This window comes from Hyperoodon ampullatus, assembly GCF_949752795.1.
Source record: "Hyperoodon ampullatus genome assembly, chromosome: 3".
Classification (NCBI taxonomy): domain Eukaryota; kingdom Metazoa; phylum Chordata; class Mammalia; order Artiodactyla; family Ziphiidae; genus Hyperoodon; species Hyperoodon ampullatus.
The window spans coordinates 152,086,713-152,104,273 of NC_136916.1; the positions used below are offsets into that span (position 1 = coordinate 152,086,713).

A 17,561-nucleotide genomic window follows, 5' to 3' on the forward strand; every position below is an offset into this window, starting at 1 on the left:
TGCCAGGAGGTGGCGCAGAGGTTTAAGAGGGCAGGGGAAGTCACAGTGCTCACACTCTGAGCTCCAAGAAGTCAGGGGCCCTCTTAGTGATGGCACCTTTGCTGCTGATGGTGAGCATGGAAGATTTGGGATGGCCACCCACCTCCAGTGCCAGGAGATAACACATGGCAGCCCAGTGTCATCAGAGCCGCCTGCTCATTCACAGGCTTTGGGGAAATTGGCACTGAGTACAGGAATAAAGGGGCTGAAGGATGACTCAGCTTGGGCACCAAGGGGAACTGCTGCTTAGCAGGACGTTCTATTAGGAGGGAGAGCTGGCAAGGGGGACTGATCCGTTTGCCTCCAGTCTATGGCCAGAGTGATGTCTAAACACAAATCTGACTCACCTCCTGTCTGCTTGAGAAGCTTCTGGACTCCCCATCACCTCCTAGAGGGAGCTTCTAAACCCTCACCTGGTATCCAACGCCCTCCACCATTTTCCAAAAGCCTGTGGGTGGGCCGGTGGCTCTGATGAGACCCTGGGATGCCCTTGTTATCTCCTGTGGGTGCGCTGGCTGTATTCCAGCCAGCCCAAACTGCTCCTTTGCTCATACTGGTCCCTCGGCCTGGAATGCCCGCATCCCCTTTTATCTGGCCAACTCCATTCATTTTTTAAGTTGAGGTCAGGGATCACCTGAAACCTTCCCTGTTTCTCCAGTCTGGGAAGGGACCCCACCATAGGATCCCGTAGCACCCAGTGCCTCTTTCTGTCGAGAGCACTCCTCTCATAGTGTGTAATTGTTAAGGCATCTGTCTTCACCTGGGGCAGAGGCTGTGTCTTATCCATCACTGTGAACTAACACCTAGCACAGTGTATGCAGCTCATAGCAATACCCCAAAATTAGCCTGTGGAAGTAGGAGAGAAGGATGGAGAGAGGAGGGATGGTGCCTGCAGGCGCAGAGATGAGCGGGTCCCATCCCAGACAGGGAGGCCACAGCCACAGACATGGGAAGGAGGAGGTTTCAGGGGCAGGGCCTCCTGGGGAGGGCACCTTGGCATCCTGAATCCTGTGGGCTTGGTGGAGGGAGGACAGAGAGCACATTCGAGATCCTGGGAATAACTTTAACACCGCAGACTAGGAAACCTGCCAGGCAGAGAGGCCACTGAGGACAGTTTAGATATGAGCAGCCCCACTGCGCTCTCTAAGGGCAAAAATACCAACTTCTCTCCACACCCACTGTCCGTGAGGTTCTTGCCTCATTGCCCTGGAGGGAGGCTAAGCCTGGGCTCCGCTGGGTCAGAGGCCTGCCCTTTTGCCCGGTCCAAGCACCTGTTCTTATCCATGGGCCAGAAATCCCCACAGGCAGATAGCTCAGCCGCCCCAGACTCCTCTCTCCTGAAGCCTCCAGGGGGAGGGGACCTAGGAGACCATCTGAGTCAATCCCCTGTCTCTAACCTAGCTTCAAGCAAAGCGAACTGCACAGACAGCGATTTGTCCAGGTCCCAAAGCTCTCCAAAGGGGCAGCTGCCTCAGCCCCAGGAGCCTCCCACTGGTTGGAAGGCCCAGCTCATATCTCACCTATTGCCAGGTCCACAGCCAACAAGGGCTCCCTGCTCAGAGCCATGGCTGAGCCTCCCCCTGCCCACTCTTCTGTCCCGAGGTGCCCCTGGGCCTTGCCCCTCTGGGGGTCTCTAATGCAGGGCACCTGGGCCTCAGCTGGCCTTACAGAGCCTACCAGCCAGGCCAGCAAGGCCAAGGGCTGTGCTTTATGGTCCCCCTCCCCAACTCCCCCTCCATCCCCTCCACCTGTGCCCTCCCCGCTCCCGGCTGCAGGAAGGAGGCCTGAGCAGCTGAGGTGCTTTGCTGGGAAGAGTTCATAGTGGTCCCCACCCACTCAGGCTGACTTGATCTCCCACCCTGGAGTAAAAGTCTTCCCATTCCAGGGAGAGCAGCCCAGGAGGTGAGTGGATGTGCAGAGACCGTGGGGCACCTTGAGATACAGCACAACATAGCCCTACAGAGGCACACACCCAGATCTGGGTGGGGGTGGGTAGAGATGGGGAGGAGGGTAGGGCTTGGCTCCCAGGCCCTTTCTCAGCTTGCACTATCACTATCCTCTGACTTCCTTGGGCCCCTGGAAGCAGCAGCCCCCATAGCTTCCCCAAGCTGGGGCTTAGAGGTGCCCAGTGGAGACCACTCAGACAGTGGCAGCTGCTCCTTCTATCTGGGGATGGGGGCGTCTCCCCGCATCATCAAGCCTCTGTTATTTCTGCTCCCTAAGCCCAGCCCTGTCCCTGGTCATTCTTACCTTGGCAGTGAGTGTGGTTCAGTCTCTTGTACCCCTGGGGACACTCCAGCTGGCCATTTTCAATCACTGGGGAGGCTAAGGATTGAAGATACAGACAGGTTTCACTGGAGGGCCCTTGGGCTCCTCTGTCACTCATGCTGGGAAGTGGGGTGCAGTCTGGATGTCCAGTCCACTCTGCAGCTGTGAGGCCCCATCCCCCCCAAGCCATTGCCCTGGGTAGCTGCACCTCCTTAGCCAAAATCCCTTCCCTGGCTCTCACCAGGCTACTCTCAGCCCACCTTGCTATTACTAAAAATGATACCTAGTGACTATATATCTTGTATATATAGTTATAATAATATAGTCATATAGTTATTAGATACAGTATATATTATATGATATCAATGTTATACAATATAACATGTGATTGAACAAATTTGTGTTTTGTTTTTTCACTTTTTGTTTTTGAAGTAATTATGGATTTGCAGGAAGTTGCAAAAAATAGTACAGTGAGGTCCTGTGCATCCGTCACCCACTTTCTCCCAATGGCTGCATCTTACACAACTCTAGTTGTTTTGTTAGTTTTTAAACATCTGAATATGACAATTCACAGTCTGGCTCTAAGTCCAGTTTATTCTGATACTTGGTTTGAATGCCACCCTAGCTGACAAAGCCCCCCGATCCTGGAATAAGCTCACCGTCGATTGCACTTATAAATCCAGGATATCCATTCACTCATATTCACCAACCATGGGGTGCTGTTGTTGAAATTTGGTTAGTAGATTTTCACATTCTCTGAGGTCAGTTAGTTGTTTTTACAAATTCTAAAAGAGTTAGAAAATCCCAGTTCTTGAGTTTTTCAAGTATGCAAGTGGAGAGGATTTATAGCAGCAAGTTACAGGATGATGGAATTATTTTCAAAAGGCTCTGTACCACCACAACGCCCTTGAAAAGCAGCCCCGCTTAAAGTTTATAACAAAACTGGGCAGTGGTCTGAGTCCAGATGGGCCAATAAGGCAATAACTGTCAGTATTTTGGTGCTGATACATGTCCTATCTTGATTTCACACCATTCCTCTTACTTTCAAGAGAGAGAAAGAGAGAGAAAGTGTGCTTAAAAACAAAAACAAACAAAGAAACAAAAACAACTAACATTCAGTAAAAACAGGGAAAACATCTCCACTACCTTGGAGGGACAGACTCGTATGTCAATCTCCAAAGAAGCGCTTTGAAGGTGTTTTTTTTTTGAAGACGTTTTTTCTTGAAAAGCGCTAGCAGGTAGTATACTATTGACCTGTGATCACAGAAAAAGGCAGCAAATGTGGAACACCCATCTTTTTGTTTAAAAAAAATGAAGAAGGACTGCTCTTTCAGTTTGATGATTCCTTTGCCAAGACGTAGCCAGTAATTCTCAAGGGGCACAGGCATTTCCACAGACACTATTCCAATATGAAGCTCCGTAAAGATACCTTTATATTTTAAAGGTCTTGCTTTATGAAGTTAACTGCGTGATGACTGCCTGTGACAGCTTGTCTTCTCCCAGCTTTGACTTCTTTGTGGCAATACCTTGCCTATGAAGGGTACGGGGAGGGGACTTTCCAGTTAGCATTCCCCAGCTCCATTGCCTTGCTGGTCCTAACATCAGCCTCTGTACTTATAGAGTTATTGGGTAAACATTATTTTTATTCAAGAAGTCATTTACTGTTGAGAATATAGGTCTTCTATCTTCTATATAGGTTCAACTTTTAGTGGCTCACACAATAGATAGTCCTTCATAAATTTTATTGCTGAAATAGATTCTTGCAAATACCAAGAGACATGTTAATAATACCTATAACTTCATCCAGTTATACAGCAAAATGTGAGTGTCTCACTGTTTTAAAATGTTTTCCTTTTTTTTATTCTTTTTTTTTTTTGAACATTTATTTTATTTGGCTGCATCGGGTCTTAGTTGGGGCACATGGGATCTTCGTTGCCACATGCGAGATATTCGTTGTGACATGCAGGATCTTTAGTTGTGGTATTCATGCGGGATCCAGTTCCCTGACCAGGGATCGAACCTGGGCCCCCTGCATTGGAAGCAGAGTCTTAGCCACTGGACCGCCAGGGAAGTTTCTAAAATGTTTTTCTAATCAAGACAGCCTTTACTCTATCATTAGCTGTTATCTCTGGGCACATTATACACTGAAGGCAAGGTCTGGTATTAACGATAGTAGATATAAGCTGTATTTTATATAGACTTCTTGATCATTTGACTCCTGGGGTCCATTTTAGGTCCCATCTGAGAGGTCATCATTATTTTTACTTTGGAATATGGCCGATTATGTGTCAGAGGAGAAGTGTCAGCATTGCATTTTTAAAGGATCCCTTAGGATTATTCATATTATTTCATTTTGTTTACTTATTTTTTAAAAGAGAATTTTTAATTAATTAATTAATTAATTAATTAATTATTGGCTGCGTTGGGTCTTCGTTGCTGCGTGCGGGCCTTCTTTAGTTGTGGCGAGCGGGGGCGACTCTTCGTTGTGGTGTGCGGGCTTCTCACTGCAGCAGCTTCTCTTGTTGTGGAGCACAGGTTCCAGGTGCACAGCCTCAGTAGTTGTGGATTGCTGGCTCTAGAGCTTAGGCTCAGTAGTTGTGGCGCACGGGCTTAGTTGCTCCGCGGCATGTGGGATCTTCCTGGACCAGGGCTCGAAACTGTGTCCCCTGTATTGGCAGGCGGATTCTTAACCACTGAGCCACCAGGGAAGCCCCTCATATTATTTTAAATCCTGTTTCTCTGCAAGAATTTTTTAGAGTCATTTCTCCACTTGGTGAGGGCTGCTTTAGTTAAAACTAGACAACCTAACTGAAAAACCCCAGAAACAGAGCATTGTCGTGCATCACATGTTGTGATACCGAAGACAAACATGAGGAGGTGCCGTGTTTCCCTGGAAGCCCCACACTTCCCTGAGGACACTTGCAACAGTCTGACATAGAGACTCTGAGGACATAAATTAGTAAAGCTTAATTTTTTTTTTAAGATTAAAGAACAGTAAATTGAAGTTGTAATTTTTTTTTTTTTTTTTTGCCACAGATGGTCTTCTCCAGGGTTTGCATGTTCTTCCACGTGGGGACTAGGCTTCAGCCTAAAAGGCCGCTGTGTGGCGATAAGTGAGTATTCTGAAAATGCTGACATTGAGAAAAAGGATGGGGTGAGGCCAGGAAATGTGAGTGCCTGGCCCAGGGCCTGGTGGCATGAACTGAAGACAGGGAGGAAGAAAGAAAGAGGGGAAGTTGTTTGGAGAAACTCAGAAAGCAAGCTGATTAGATGCAGGCGCAGAAGGTGGGAAGGAATATCTTGAGGCTGATGCCAGGGGCCGGGAGAACTGAGAGAAGCGGACATCTGGATAGGGCTTCGGAGGCCTGAGGCCTTTGGTGCATATTGTCCTGTCTGTTTCTCCTGTCTGTTTCACAGGTTAGGAAGGAAGGTGAAGCTCAGAGGGGGCCGAGTCGGGGTTGCAACCAAGCTTCTGGCTGCCAAGGGCACATCCCTCCTACACCCAGAGAGGAAGGGAGGGGGGAGCCAGGAGGCCAGGGCAGCAAGGTGGTGCCAGGAGGGAGGAGGTAGGCAGAAAGACCTTGCTTCTTTACGGAGCAGGAGAGGGGTGGCAGAGAGCTGGGATCACAGTAAGGCTGGGCACCAGCTGTGGCACCTGCAGGGTACCCCGAGAAGCTGAGCACTGCGTGAACTGAGAGGAGTGGGGCTCATCCGTTAGTCTGGAAACATGCGCTTTTTCTAGAAGGTGATTTCCTCCTGAGAGGACTCTGCCTTCTCACTGGCCTGAAGAGAAACTGTCGGCTGGACAGCCCTTGGTGAGGGCAGACTTCTAGAGAGAAAGAAGTGTCAAAGCCAGCGTTCCTCGTGAGACACCCATTTTTGCCAGCACCCCGCACCCCACCCGCCCGGAACCAGGGCCCTCAGCGCCCTTCCTCAAACCTCACAGAGGCCTCCTATAGGGGGCTGGATCCCAGCTTCTGTAAGACCAAGTGCAACAGCCAATCCAGAAAAATCTGCTTATATCTCTTTGGGGGAAAGAAAGTCGAAGTTGAGATGACCGCATGGAAGGGAGAAACCTTGGCTTGGGGTGAGAACTCAGCACCCACCCACGGCTCTGGGTGAGATTTCGGCAGTGATGGGGGAGGGCGGGTATCACCAGGCGCACCTCTCAAGTGCTCCCAGCACACGTAGGCCTTCCCTTGCTCTAACGCTTAATGGACTGTGCTGTGGCTGCCTGTTTGCTTGTCCATCTCCCCTGCTAGCGCATAAGCTCTGTGAGGACAGGGACCGTGCCTTCTTTGTCATTGCTATGTCTCTGGAGTCAAGCACAGCACACGGAATAGTATAGGCAATCAAAAGGGAATGAGTAATAATAGCAGACACTAAAATAGCTCATACTATGGGCTAGGTCCTATTATAAAGGCTTTACAGGTAATAACTTATTTAATCCTCATAACAGGCCTTGGATATACTTACTAATATTATCCCCATTTTACAGATGAGCAAACTGAGGTACAGAGAGGTTAGGAAACATGCCCAAGGTCACCCAGCTGGTGGACTGAGCTGGGATTATGCATCTGCTTCCAGAGGATAAATTCTGAACTATTCCCCTCTACTGCCTACAAATAAATAAATGAACGAACGAATTCATGGCGAGCCTTAGGAGTTGTCTAGGCCAAGAATCTTAGGGTCCAGAGGTCACAGGGAGATGCCTGCCCAGCAGGAAGCATATCACCCTTCCTGGGAACTCCTCCTCTCCCTTTTTTTAAAACAAGGGATCAGGAGAGTGAGTGAGGAAAAAAAGGCAGGGACACCCAGAAGGAGGTCAGAAGAAGTAATCAGATGCTGGGCAAATGCTCCGTAATGTGTCCAACCAAAGCATCATGTAGAATTGGTAAAGGAAATAGTGAAGAACCTGTACTCCTCCCATGGCCCCTCAGCCGGATCAAGGATAAATCAAGGGTCAGAGAGGAGAGGACTTGTGGATCTGGAAAAAGAGAGCGGCTGATCTGGGGTTCCTGTGGGTGCTTCAAAGAGGCTCTTGGGAAGTGGTCTTGCAGCTTGGACTTTGACCTGAGAAGCCAAAGAAGCTGCTGAGGGGTCAGCTGGACTCAACCTCAACTCCAAGGAGTCTGAACATCACCAAATGCCTGTGAAGCACGTAGGGCAGACATGCATGACTTTCCTGGTCAGGAAACCTGGGCCGTGAGGGCCTGGAACTCAGGTCTTCTGGCCCCGGACCCCAGCCCTGTCCACTCACTGCTGCACCTTGGTTGCTCACAGATGGGGAAGGAAGCAGAGGGTCCCCTGGCTACAGCCTGCCCCCACCCTGCTGATTCTCACTCTTGGCTGCTGGAATTCCCAAGGAGGCCTCAACAAGAGCAAACTGATTGCTGGAGACAGTTTTGGCCCTGACTCCGAGACAGAGCTCGGGGAGGAGATGGTGGAGACATATGTCTGGCCACAGGGCTGTTTACAAGCCACGCTGATCTCAATCTGTGATGACAGATGGCTGCAGCAGGGAGATGTGGAGGGTCCCTTGCCACACACCCTTCTGCCCAGAGAACAGATGCACACACACACACACACACACACTGGACGAGGCTAAGTTTGATGCACAGGGGCACGTGAGCAGGCTGGAGCTGAACCAGATCTGTAAACTTCAGATGGGTAAGCTGGAAAGAAACTTTGACTCCCCGGGAACAGTGGAGAGTGTGGGTGCTGGGGCAGCCAGACTAGCATCTAATTCCTGGCTCCACTCTGACTAGCCGTGTGACCTGGGCACATTTCTTAACCTCCTTTGGTCTTAAATTTTTCACCTGTAGAAGTGGGGACAGAAACTCAGTTCATGGATTGTTGTGAGGATTAACTGGTTGTTTACTGAAACAACCAATGTCAGACTGAAACTAGCACAATGCCTGGCACAGTCCCTGTGGATGTTCCTCAAGCCTCCCTCCCTCCCTCCCTCCCTCCCTTCCTTCCTTCCTTCCCTCCTTCCCTCCCTCCCTCCCTCCCTTCCTTCCTTCTTTCCTTCCTTCCTTCCTTCCCTCCTTCCTTCCCTCCTTCCCTCCCTCCCTCCCTCCCTTCCTTCCCTCCTTCCTTCCTTCCTTCCTTCCTTCCTTCCTCCCTTCCAGCCAGAAACACAGTTTCAAGGAAAGCAAGCTGGCCTGCTGCCCCTCACTGGCTGGAGACACTTGGGCAAGTTACTCTCTGAGCCTTGGTTTTCTTATCAGCAAAATGGGGATGACTTTTCCTTTCTCTGAGGGTTATTGTGAACACTAAACAGGCATGCAAAACCCGGAGCATGATGCTTGTCACATATTGGTAATTATAATAATGTCCATTATTCCAGATTTTCCTCCTTGGTGAAGTCCTAATGGATCCTGCAATGATTGTGGAAATGCCACCCAAAGACAGGCTCTGACTGCTTCCTCGGGAGGCTCCGGAGCCAGAGTGGGTGTCTTGGTCACCATGAACAGTGAAGTGGAGAGGGGTCTGGTCAGAGCCCTGGCTCAGATAGGCGCTGCTCCCGCCACCCTAACCCTATCCCTCCCAGGGCTCTCCAGGCCAGAGATGCCATGTGTCAGTGACACCTCTGCTAGGGTAGGGAGGGTGCTAACTTGAGCTGAGTCACAATTCCCAGGAGGCTTCGAGTCCCTTGGAAGCTCTCAGAACAACCCCGAGCCAAAGAATCACGACTTTTATCTGCCCAACAACTGGAGTTCTGAAAATCTCATTTCTTTAGGGCAGGAGACTGGGTGTCTGACCCAGAGTTACAGAGAACAGGAGCCCCACCCCGGCACAGCTGTTCCCCGAGCCGGGGTCCTCTAGCTCATTGAATGCCTAAGCCAAGAAGCAGAGGAAGGCGATTACAGAGTGATTAGAAGCAGGGCTCTGGGGTCACATAGACCTGGAGTTTCAGGCCCAATTTCCTCATCTGTAAAATGAAGATAGTAACACCCACCTAGAGATGTAATTAGGATGCAACAAAATGAGAACGAACTTAGCGTGGTGCTTGGCGCGTATTACATCCTCTGAGTAAAGGGCTGCTAATGAGTACGTGATGAGAGTGATGCTGCCGTGACTCGCCCTAGGGTTCTCTGCTCCAGCCTCCTCAGACATCACCTTCACCTGCCCGCTCTCCCCGGGGGCTGGCATCACAGACCTACACCTGGAACACTCCTTGTGGGCAAGAGCCATGGCAAAACCCAGCCAAACCAAGGCTTTCCTTCTATTGCGAGTTTCAAATAAATTTTCAGATGTATTTATAAACCTACATTCCCTCAAAAATCAATTTCCTTCCCCCACTCCTTCCACACACCTGTTCTTGGTAGATATACTCCTTGTGACGGGGAGTTCAGTACTTCTGGAAACATCCCATTATATTGCTGGGCAGCTGCAGTTTTTGATAAGTTGTCCCTACTGCTCAGTTTCCAGTTGAGTTCTGCCTACTAGAAACATCCACACATCGGCTTTTGCCCACTCCCTGAAACCACACGGAACAAGCCTGCCCACTTCCCCCCCAACCCCCGGATGTTTCTTTCAACACATCTCTGTTAATTCAGGCCTGCACTGCAGGTTGCTGCCCTGCCTGTCTGTTCGATCCAATCTTCTGGCAGGATGTTGTCCTTCATGTATACGTGGAATACAGTCCTGGGATGCACCCTCTTGACTGTAAAATCCTGGTCTAGCATCCTGATTTGTATTGTCTTCAGGTTGCCCCAACGCCCCCCTCCCCAGAATGATTAGGGAGATCCTGGTCCCCTAAAAATCAGACACACTGTGATTTGAATCCTAGCTCCCCTGTCCTAGCTGTGTGACCTTGGACGAGTTCCTCAGCCCTCTCTGAGCTACATTTTTCTCCTCCGTCAAATAGGGATAAAGATCCTTAGCTTGCCGCTGATTGTGACAATGAAATGAGATCATGTAGGTGCAAAGCACAGCATAGTGTAAAACTTCAGTACCTGGCAGCTATTATTGTCTTTAAGAGGGAAAGACGCAGAATTCCTTGAAGGGGACGAGCAAGAGAATCAGCTCTCCCTGGAGACACAGGGAGGGGCCTGGACTCTGCGGTGAGCTCATCCTACGCCAGGCAGACGGAGAGATGGTCTCGTGGCAAAGAGCCGGGGCCCACCGCTGCGGGCCCCGCGCCGTGTGCCAGCCCAGCCTGCCCCAGCAAAGGGGCCTTGGGGTTGACACAGCCAGTGCCAAGCCAGATGGGGCAGCGGCCAACTTTCCAGTCAACCCAGATGTCTGTCTTTCTCGGATAAAAACTCAAAAATGTGGCCTCAGTCAAAGTGGCTTTTGAGAGCTGTGTGCTCTCCAGACCCTGCAGAAGCTCTGAGCTGCGACTTTTGATAACTCCCCAGGGGTCAGGAGGATGTGGCTCAGGCCAGGTCCTGGCAGGTCAGCTGCATCTGTCACTCAGAGTGAAGGGAGAAAGGTGGGGGGACCAGAGGCTGGCCTAGATTGACTCTCTGAGCCGTTTCCCTGAGAAAGAAGGCACTGAGGAATTTTTCTGGAAGAAAAGGGGTTTGTCTGTGCCATGTAACTGAGACTTCAAGGCAGTCCTTTCCCATGTCAGAAATAACAGCACTCTGCAGGGACCTTCTTCGACAGTCCTGTACAGCCTCAGAAGCCAAAGGTGATTTAGCGGAAGCCATGAAGTCACGTGGTTCCCCCCGCTGCTGGCTTCATCACTGCCCTCACCCCCTGATTCTACTAGACCACCTTGTTGGGGATGACAAAGCCCTTCCCTGAGGGGCACAGCCTAATTTTATCAGAAGAGAAATAGGGGTTCAGAGGGGCAGAGCCACCAGGGCTGAGAATGTTCCAGAACTCAGGAGTATGCTTGTCTTGCCAACCATTCCCAAACCTACCCCAGCAGCTCGCCTTTTTTTCCAGAGTCTTGCACAGTAGCTTGCCTGTCTTGCCTACTTAAAGAAACATTCCCCACCCCGGCCCCAGGCCTGGGCCTGGAGCTAGGTGTCTGGCACCCTGTCAACACAAACAAGGTTCCCCAGCATCTTGCCCCATCTCTCTACAATGCCCAGCTGCACTTTAATGCATTTTAAATGTTTACATTGCCCTTTGCAATATCTTGCTCAGTGTGGGGAATGCCTAACATTCCAGGGTCTGCACCCTGGTGCCCAGCTTGCTGAGGTGCGCTGAACACAGTGGGGGGTGGTGCTAGGAGGGGACAGGGAGGGGGTGGGTGCTCAGCCTTGGGTGTGCTATGCTCCAGGAAATGTTCTCACTCTCTCGATCTCACCTGCCTGTGCAATTTCCTTGGGTTGTTAAGCTCTTTCCCATCTCTTTGGCCCCCTCTAATAATTCTATTTTTTTAAAATAAATTATTTATTTATTTATTTTTTGGCTGCATTGGGTCTTTGTAGCCGCGTGGGCTTTCTTCAGTTGTAGTGAGCAGGGCCTTCTCATTGCAGTGGCTTCCGTTGTTGTGGAGCACGGGCTCTAGGCGCACAGGCTCAGTAGCTGTGCCTCATGGGCTCTAGAGTGCAGCCTCAGTAGTTGTGGCGCATGGGCTTAGTTGCTCTGCGGCATGTGGGATCTTCCTGGACCAGGGCTTGAACCCATGTCCCCTGCATTGGCAGGTGGATTCTTAACCACTGTGCCACCAGGGAAGCCCTACTCTAATACTTCTTCAGACCTCATCCTGGATGTCACCTCTACAAGAAGCTTTCCCTGATCCACCAGTTTGGGGGAGGATCTCCTACCCCACAGTGTACAGATGTGCAGGTTGTGCACTGCACAAAAGCTCCACATCTAACAGAATCATTGGCATCCTGGCTTTGTCCAATTATAAAGACTATTTTGAACACGTGGAAGGGGCACCTTTCTCTAATTTGCACAAAGGTGGTCCTGGTTCTGCTGTCTGCGCCCCCCTCCCCACCAGCCTGTAAGCTTGGAGAGGGGAGGCACTGTTTCTACCTCGTTCTCCACTGTTAAGGCCTACACACTACGGGTACTTCAAATGGGTACTTCATCAATGAAAATATTTGTTGGCTGTGTGGAGTGTGGGATATGGAAGTCTCAAGGGTGGGTCTGACCAGGAGGAAGAAAAGTGGTGAAAACATCTTTGGCCTGCAGGGGGAGATGCTGAGCAGCTCCACACGCTCCTCCCCATGGGGCAGTGGGTCCAGTCCCCCTTCCCTTCTTGGAGGGATACTTCTAACAGTAATTATAACAGCTACCACTTACTGACCTAATGCTAAGTACAGGTGCCATCTCATTTACTCTCCACAGCTGCCCTACGAGGCTGGCACTATAACTGTCTCCATTTCACAGATGGGAGGTGGGGCAGAGAGAGGTCAGCAGGCAGAGCTGGGACTGGTACCTGCCATGTATTGGATGCTCAAGCCTGAAAGCTTAATATACTACCCTTTGGTGCTTCACCAAAAATTCTATCACACTGTGAAACTGTCCACATTTATTTTTAGTTTGGAGAATATGGTCACTGCTCCACAGCCGAGTCTGAAGTTAGGAACAGCCCTGCCATTCCCCCTTCGGGCTCTGGGCCAGGCCCCCCACAAAGCTGACTCACCGAGTTGACTTTGACAGGCAAAAGAAATACATGCCAGGCCTGGACCCAAGCCCAGGAGTGAGGCCTGCAAGAGGAAGACAGGCTGAGTGGGCAGGAGCCACACTCAGGCATAGGTACCTTGTCACCTGTCTCCCAACTTTAAGATCAATGCCTATGAGGGTGGCATTTTGCTCACTCCTGAATTCTCACTGCTCAGTATAGGCGAGGCACCTGGTGAGTATTTGCTGAATGAATGAATATGTTAGGTTTTCCCACCACAAAAAAGAGGACTGGGAGCTGAGTTTCCCATACCCCAAGGCCGAGGACATTCGGGGACAGTTGCCCAACACTGATTCAAAGGCTGAGAGGCAGGAAACAGGAGGTGAGGAGGAGGCCTAGGGGTCTCTCCAGGGAGAGAGTGAGAGAAACACTGAGTCATTAAATCAAGACCTCTGGGCCCCTGGTACCTGGGCAGGGGTTATGTGGAAGGGGGTTGAGGGGTAGAAGAGGGCCCAGCATGGAATGTAATTCCTAAAATCTGAGCAAGAACAACTGGCAAAAGAGAGTAACCCATTCCAGGCCATCAGACCGAGCAGGCAGGCCACGCTGCACCTGGCAATGGGTCTGAGCCGTCAGGAGCCTCCGCCACCAGCCAAAAGCACACTCAAGGCAGATTTGGAAAGCTTTCCTAGTTTACCAGCCTGTTCTACCTGCCTGGCCTCTGAGGCCCTGGTGGGAAATGCAGGGGGTGGTGCCTGCAGCAGAGGCCAGGCCCTGGGAGAGCTTTGCTGACAACCCTGGACCCTGGCACCCAGCACTCACCTGGTCTGGGTGGACACGGGGCACAGGAGGTCACTCCCCAGAAGGCTCCCACACTGCCACAGCAGTCCTCTTGGGCAGTCAGCTCCAGCAGGGGGTTGGCACACTGGAAAAGAGGCCATGGACACTCATCACCTGCTTCCCTCCCCTGCTGTGCACAGAGATGTCACAGGAAAGCCTGAGACATGAGCTCACCACTCACATCCTGCAGAGAATGCCCCCACCCAAGGGAGGGGAGGAGAGGGGAGGAGCTGTCCCGGAAGGAAGCAGTGAAATCCAACGTCCACTCTGCCAGACCCTAAACTTGGGAGGGGAGTGGCAGGGACACATCCAGATAAGATCTTCTCTGCGAAGTCTGCAAACTGCCCCCATCCATGTTCCCAGCCCACAGAGGTTGGGCTTTCCTCCATCAAACTCCAGGGAATGCCAGGGCCACCTCCGTGACCAGGGTCCATGCTCAGCGACACGACAGCTGAGAGGTGGGGAGGAGCTGGGGACTCAGAGCCCCTATCCCTTCGCTACTCCCTACCTCCCCCAGTTCCCAGGAGGGGCTTCCGGGAACGCCAAACTGCAATCCTAGGGAAAACCATCCTGGGTTTGGCTTAGCCCCTATCCTTAGGTGCCTGGTCTCAGAAAAGCTCACATGATTTCCCATCACTGACTGAGGATGCCACCGGGGGTAGGGGGATGGAGTGTCTTATCTTTGCACCGCCAAGGCTTTGGGGTTTAACCTGCATTTGCTAATTTCACATCTCTGTGACTCCACCCTTAACTGAAGACCAAACTCCTTCTCACCAGATCTAATAGCCCCACTACCCACGCACCAGGAGTCCTACACTCGGCTCCAGGAGAGCCCAGGATTTGCTGGGACACAAGGACGCTTGTTCCCCTCCAGAGGGGGCCTCTCTTGGGTCCTCTTCTGTGTGCCCGGCACTGACAGGTACCCGGTGGCGACCAAGTAAGAGGCTCAACCTCTCTACGCTCAGGCAATTTTATGCCCTGATTTTTCCCATGTGGGGAATGGGAGACCCTGTAGATTCACATTCCTTAAGAACACGGAAGAGAGAGAGAAGGAGGAGGGGCACTGCAGGAAGCAGTCGTGGTCCCAGAAGACCCCGGGGCTGGGCAGGAGCTGCCTTCTCACCTGTCCATTCACAGCACTCAGGTAGCACCGGCCCAGCAGTGCCGGAGGCCTGGGCACCACCGGGGGTGGCGGCCGAGGAACCACTCCAGACCGAGCCGGGATGCTGTTGCTGTCCCAGTGACCATGGCCGGGGCTGGCGGGGAGCCAGGGCGAGGGTCTGGTCTCCACGCTGTTCTCCTGTGGGGCCTCGACCTCGCCCCGTACCCGAGCCACCTGGTGGACCTGCACGGAGGCCTCAGGCGGGTGGTGGATGTGCACCTTCACCAAGGAGGGGTTCACAGAGGCTGGGCACAGGGGCTGGGGTCAGAGGTGGGGAAACAGGGCCCCACCCTCTGGGGAGTGCAGCAGCCCTGGGCCAGGAGAGCCACAGGCTGTGTCTCCCCAAAACTCGCCTCCATTTCTTCACTCTCTACTCAAAACCCAGAGCAATACCGCAGGGAGGACAGGACCAAGCACAGACTCCTTCCCTCCCCACCTTTTCTTGAAAAACCTTCATTACCAACTTCCAAACTACCTTCCTGATTCCACCTCCCCCCGTGATCCTGCACAACCTTCGAGCTCCAGCCCAACAGACCCTGCATGGTCCCCACTACATGCCTGTGTTCACACCAGTCCCTCTGCCCAGGAAGCCCTCCACTCCCCTCTGCTTAACCAAAGCCTACCCATTGTTTAAGGCCTAACTGAAGTCCACCTCCCCCATGCAGCCTTCCCTGAACTCCCCAGGCTTGGGGCTCTCCATCCCCTGATCTCCTACAAAATTCTGTATTTTTTGTACCCTTTATTTGGCACCTAATAATGGAAGGCAGAGGAAAGGAACTGTTTTATGATGCTATTCTTTCTCATCTATCCTCCCTCTATTGTTCAGAACCATGGGTTCCTTGAAATCAGGACCCTTCCCTTATACTGTTTTGTCTCCCCCATCGCACCCCATAGGGGATAAGAGCAAAAAAAAAAAAATTTTGATGAACTCAGGTGGAAGGGCAGAGAAAAACTTAGGGAATGAAACTGAGCGCTAAGGGTAGAGGAGAAGGAAGGGCTGGAGACAGCTTCCCGTCCCCTCCATGAAGATGCCAGCACCCACCCTATGCGGTTACCCAGGTCGCCTCCCAGCCCCACACTCACCCAGCTGGTCGGAGAGAGGCAGCGTGAAGGTGGACTGCTTCAAGGGGCCCTGTGGCGAGGCCCTGTGGCGGCCCCCCCTCTCTGGAGGCTCCCTGTCCAGATTGGGAGCGGGCAGGTGGCAGAACTTCCCAGTGGAGTTGGTGGGGCACCAGCATTCGTCCCTACCAATGCAGCGGCCTCCATTCAGGCAGGGGATCTGGCAGAAATCTACAACATCGACCTCAAGGTGACGTGGTGGAAGAACACAGCAGCACCTACTATGTGGCCGCTGGGTGACAACAGGGAAGCAGGGGGAACAAGACCCCCAAATCTGGATGGCTTTGGGAACCGGGCACCCCCTGAAACGCAGAGACTTTCCAGGAGGCCTGGGAGGATGGATAATAACAGGCCTTGCCTTTCCTCCACCCTGCAGTAACCTGGGGGATGGGACGGGAGTGGGGGGCTTGGCGGGGGTGGCACTGTTAACACCTTCACTTTTCTGTGGAGGAAACTTGGATTCAGCGAGGTTGTGTGACTTGCTCAGAGTCACATGTGACAGAGCTGGGTGAGGACTCAGCATTGTGTGATTGGAGACCATTCACAGGAGCCACGCTATGAGAGCACCCGGCCTCCTTCCTGCAGAAGAGCTGGGCTCCAGCCTAAGGCAGGCCTGTCCTTCTGGCCACCCCTACACCCAGCCCCAGGGCCAGCCAGGAACCATGTGAGCGGGGAATGAACTCACAGATTCGGAAACCAGACTTGGGGTCATGCCCGTGGCCGCTCTGGCTGTACAGGGTGGTGGTGTCGCCACGCTCGCAGCTGCTGGCACAGCGCCCATGGGCACAGGTCTGCTTGCAGATGGTGGGAGTGAAGACGATCTTGATCTTCTTGATTTTCTCCGTGAGATTCAGCCCTGCAGAGAGAGGGCTTGGGTCCAGGGGGCAAGGCTGAGAGGCACAGCTGTGACTTCCAGAGGCTGGTTAGAAAGGCCCACGGGACTGGGTTGAATCCATCCCAAGGGCATTTGCTAAGTACCTCCTGGATGCAAGGTTCCATAGCAGGGGCCGAGTAATAGCTCACAGTCCAACATCTACTGAGAGATGCCAACAGGCCAGCAACTGAGTTCATGCTTTATGCACAATAACTGTCAACACTCTTGAGTATTATTTTAGGTTGAACCACTAGAAATTGCCATTTTTGTAGGTTAAAATGGTTGAATATTGCCAATGTTCTTATATCTAATCTAATATTTCCATTTGACAGTTAAGGAAACTGAGGCTCAGAGAAGCATGGGTTGCATCCCAAGTCACACAGCTAACAAGGGCTGCAGCTGGGCTTTGCACCAAAGGGCAGAGAACAGAATGTAGCTCAGACTTGCCAGAGAAGAGAGTTTTCCAAAAGAACACATGAAAGAATGATTAGAGTTGGGGGTTGGAGGCCCTAATAGCCAGAACAAGGATAGGGCACTTTATTCAGTTGGTGGTGGGAAATCATTGAAAATTTTCAGTGAGAGATCAAAGAGGAAGTGGGGGGAGGGTAATGCCACCTGAGCTGGGGTGTGCAGGTGGATGGAGAGACAGGGTGACTTGTTGGGAGGCCATTGCAGCAGTGTGAGCTGAGGTCTCTTCATTTAACACAAGTGGTGGCAGA

General features: G+C 51.9%; 1 protein-coding gene across 1 annotated transcript in view; it reads right to left on the bottom strand.

The window, feature by feature from the left end:
• The window catches only part of LTBP2 (latent transforming growth factor beta binding protein 2), a gene marked incomplete at both ends in the record, with an annotated part of 97,830 nt that overhangs the window by 30,300 nt on the left and 49,969 nt on the right, over nt 1-17,561 (bottom strand). Inside the window, 5 exons of the mRNA XM_079699765.1 lie at nt 2,290-2,364; nt 13,670-13,772; nt 14,811-15,094; nt 15,933-16,139; nt 16,654-16,824. Coding sequence (XP_079555891.1) covers nt 2,290-2,364; nt 13,670-13,772; nt 14,811-15,094; nt 15,933-16,139; nt 16,654-16,824 — 840 coding nt within the window. The remainder of the gene's footprint in view (nt 1-2,289; nt 2,365-13,669; nt 13,773-14,810; nt 15,095-15,932; nt 16,140-16,653; nt 16,825-17,561) is intronic.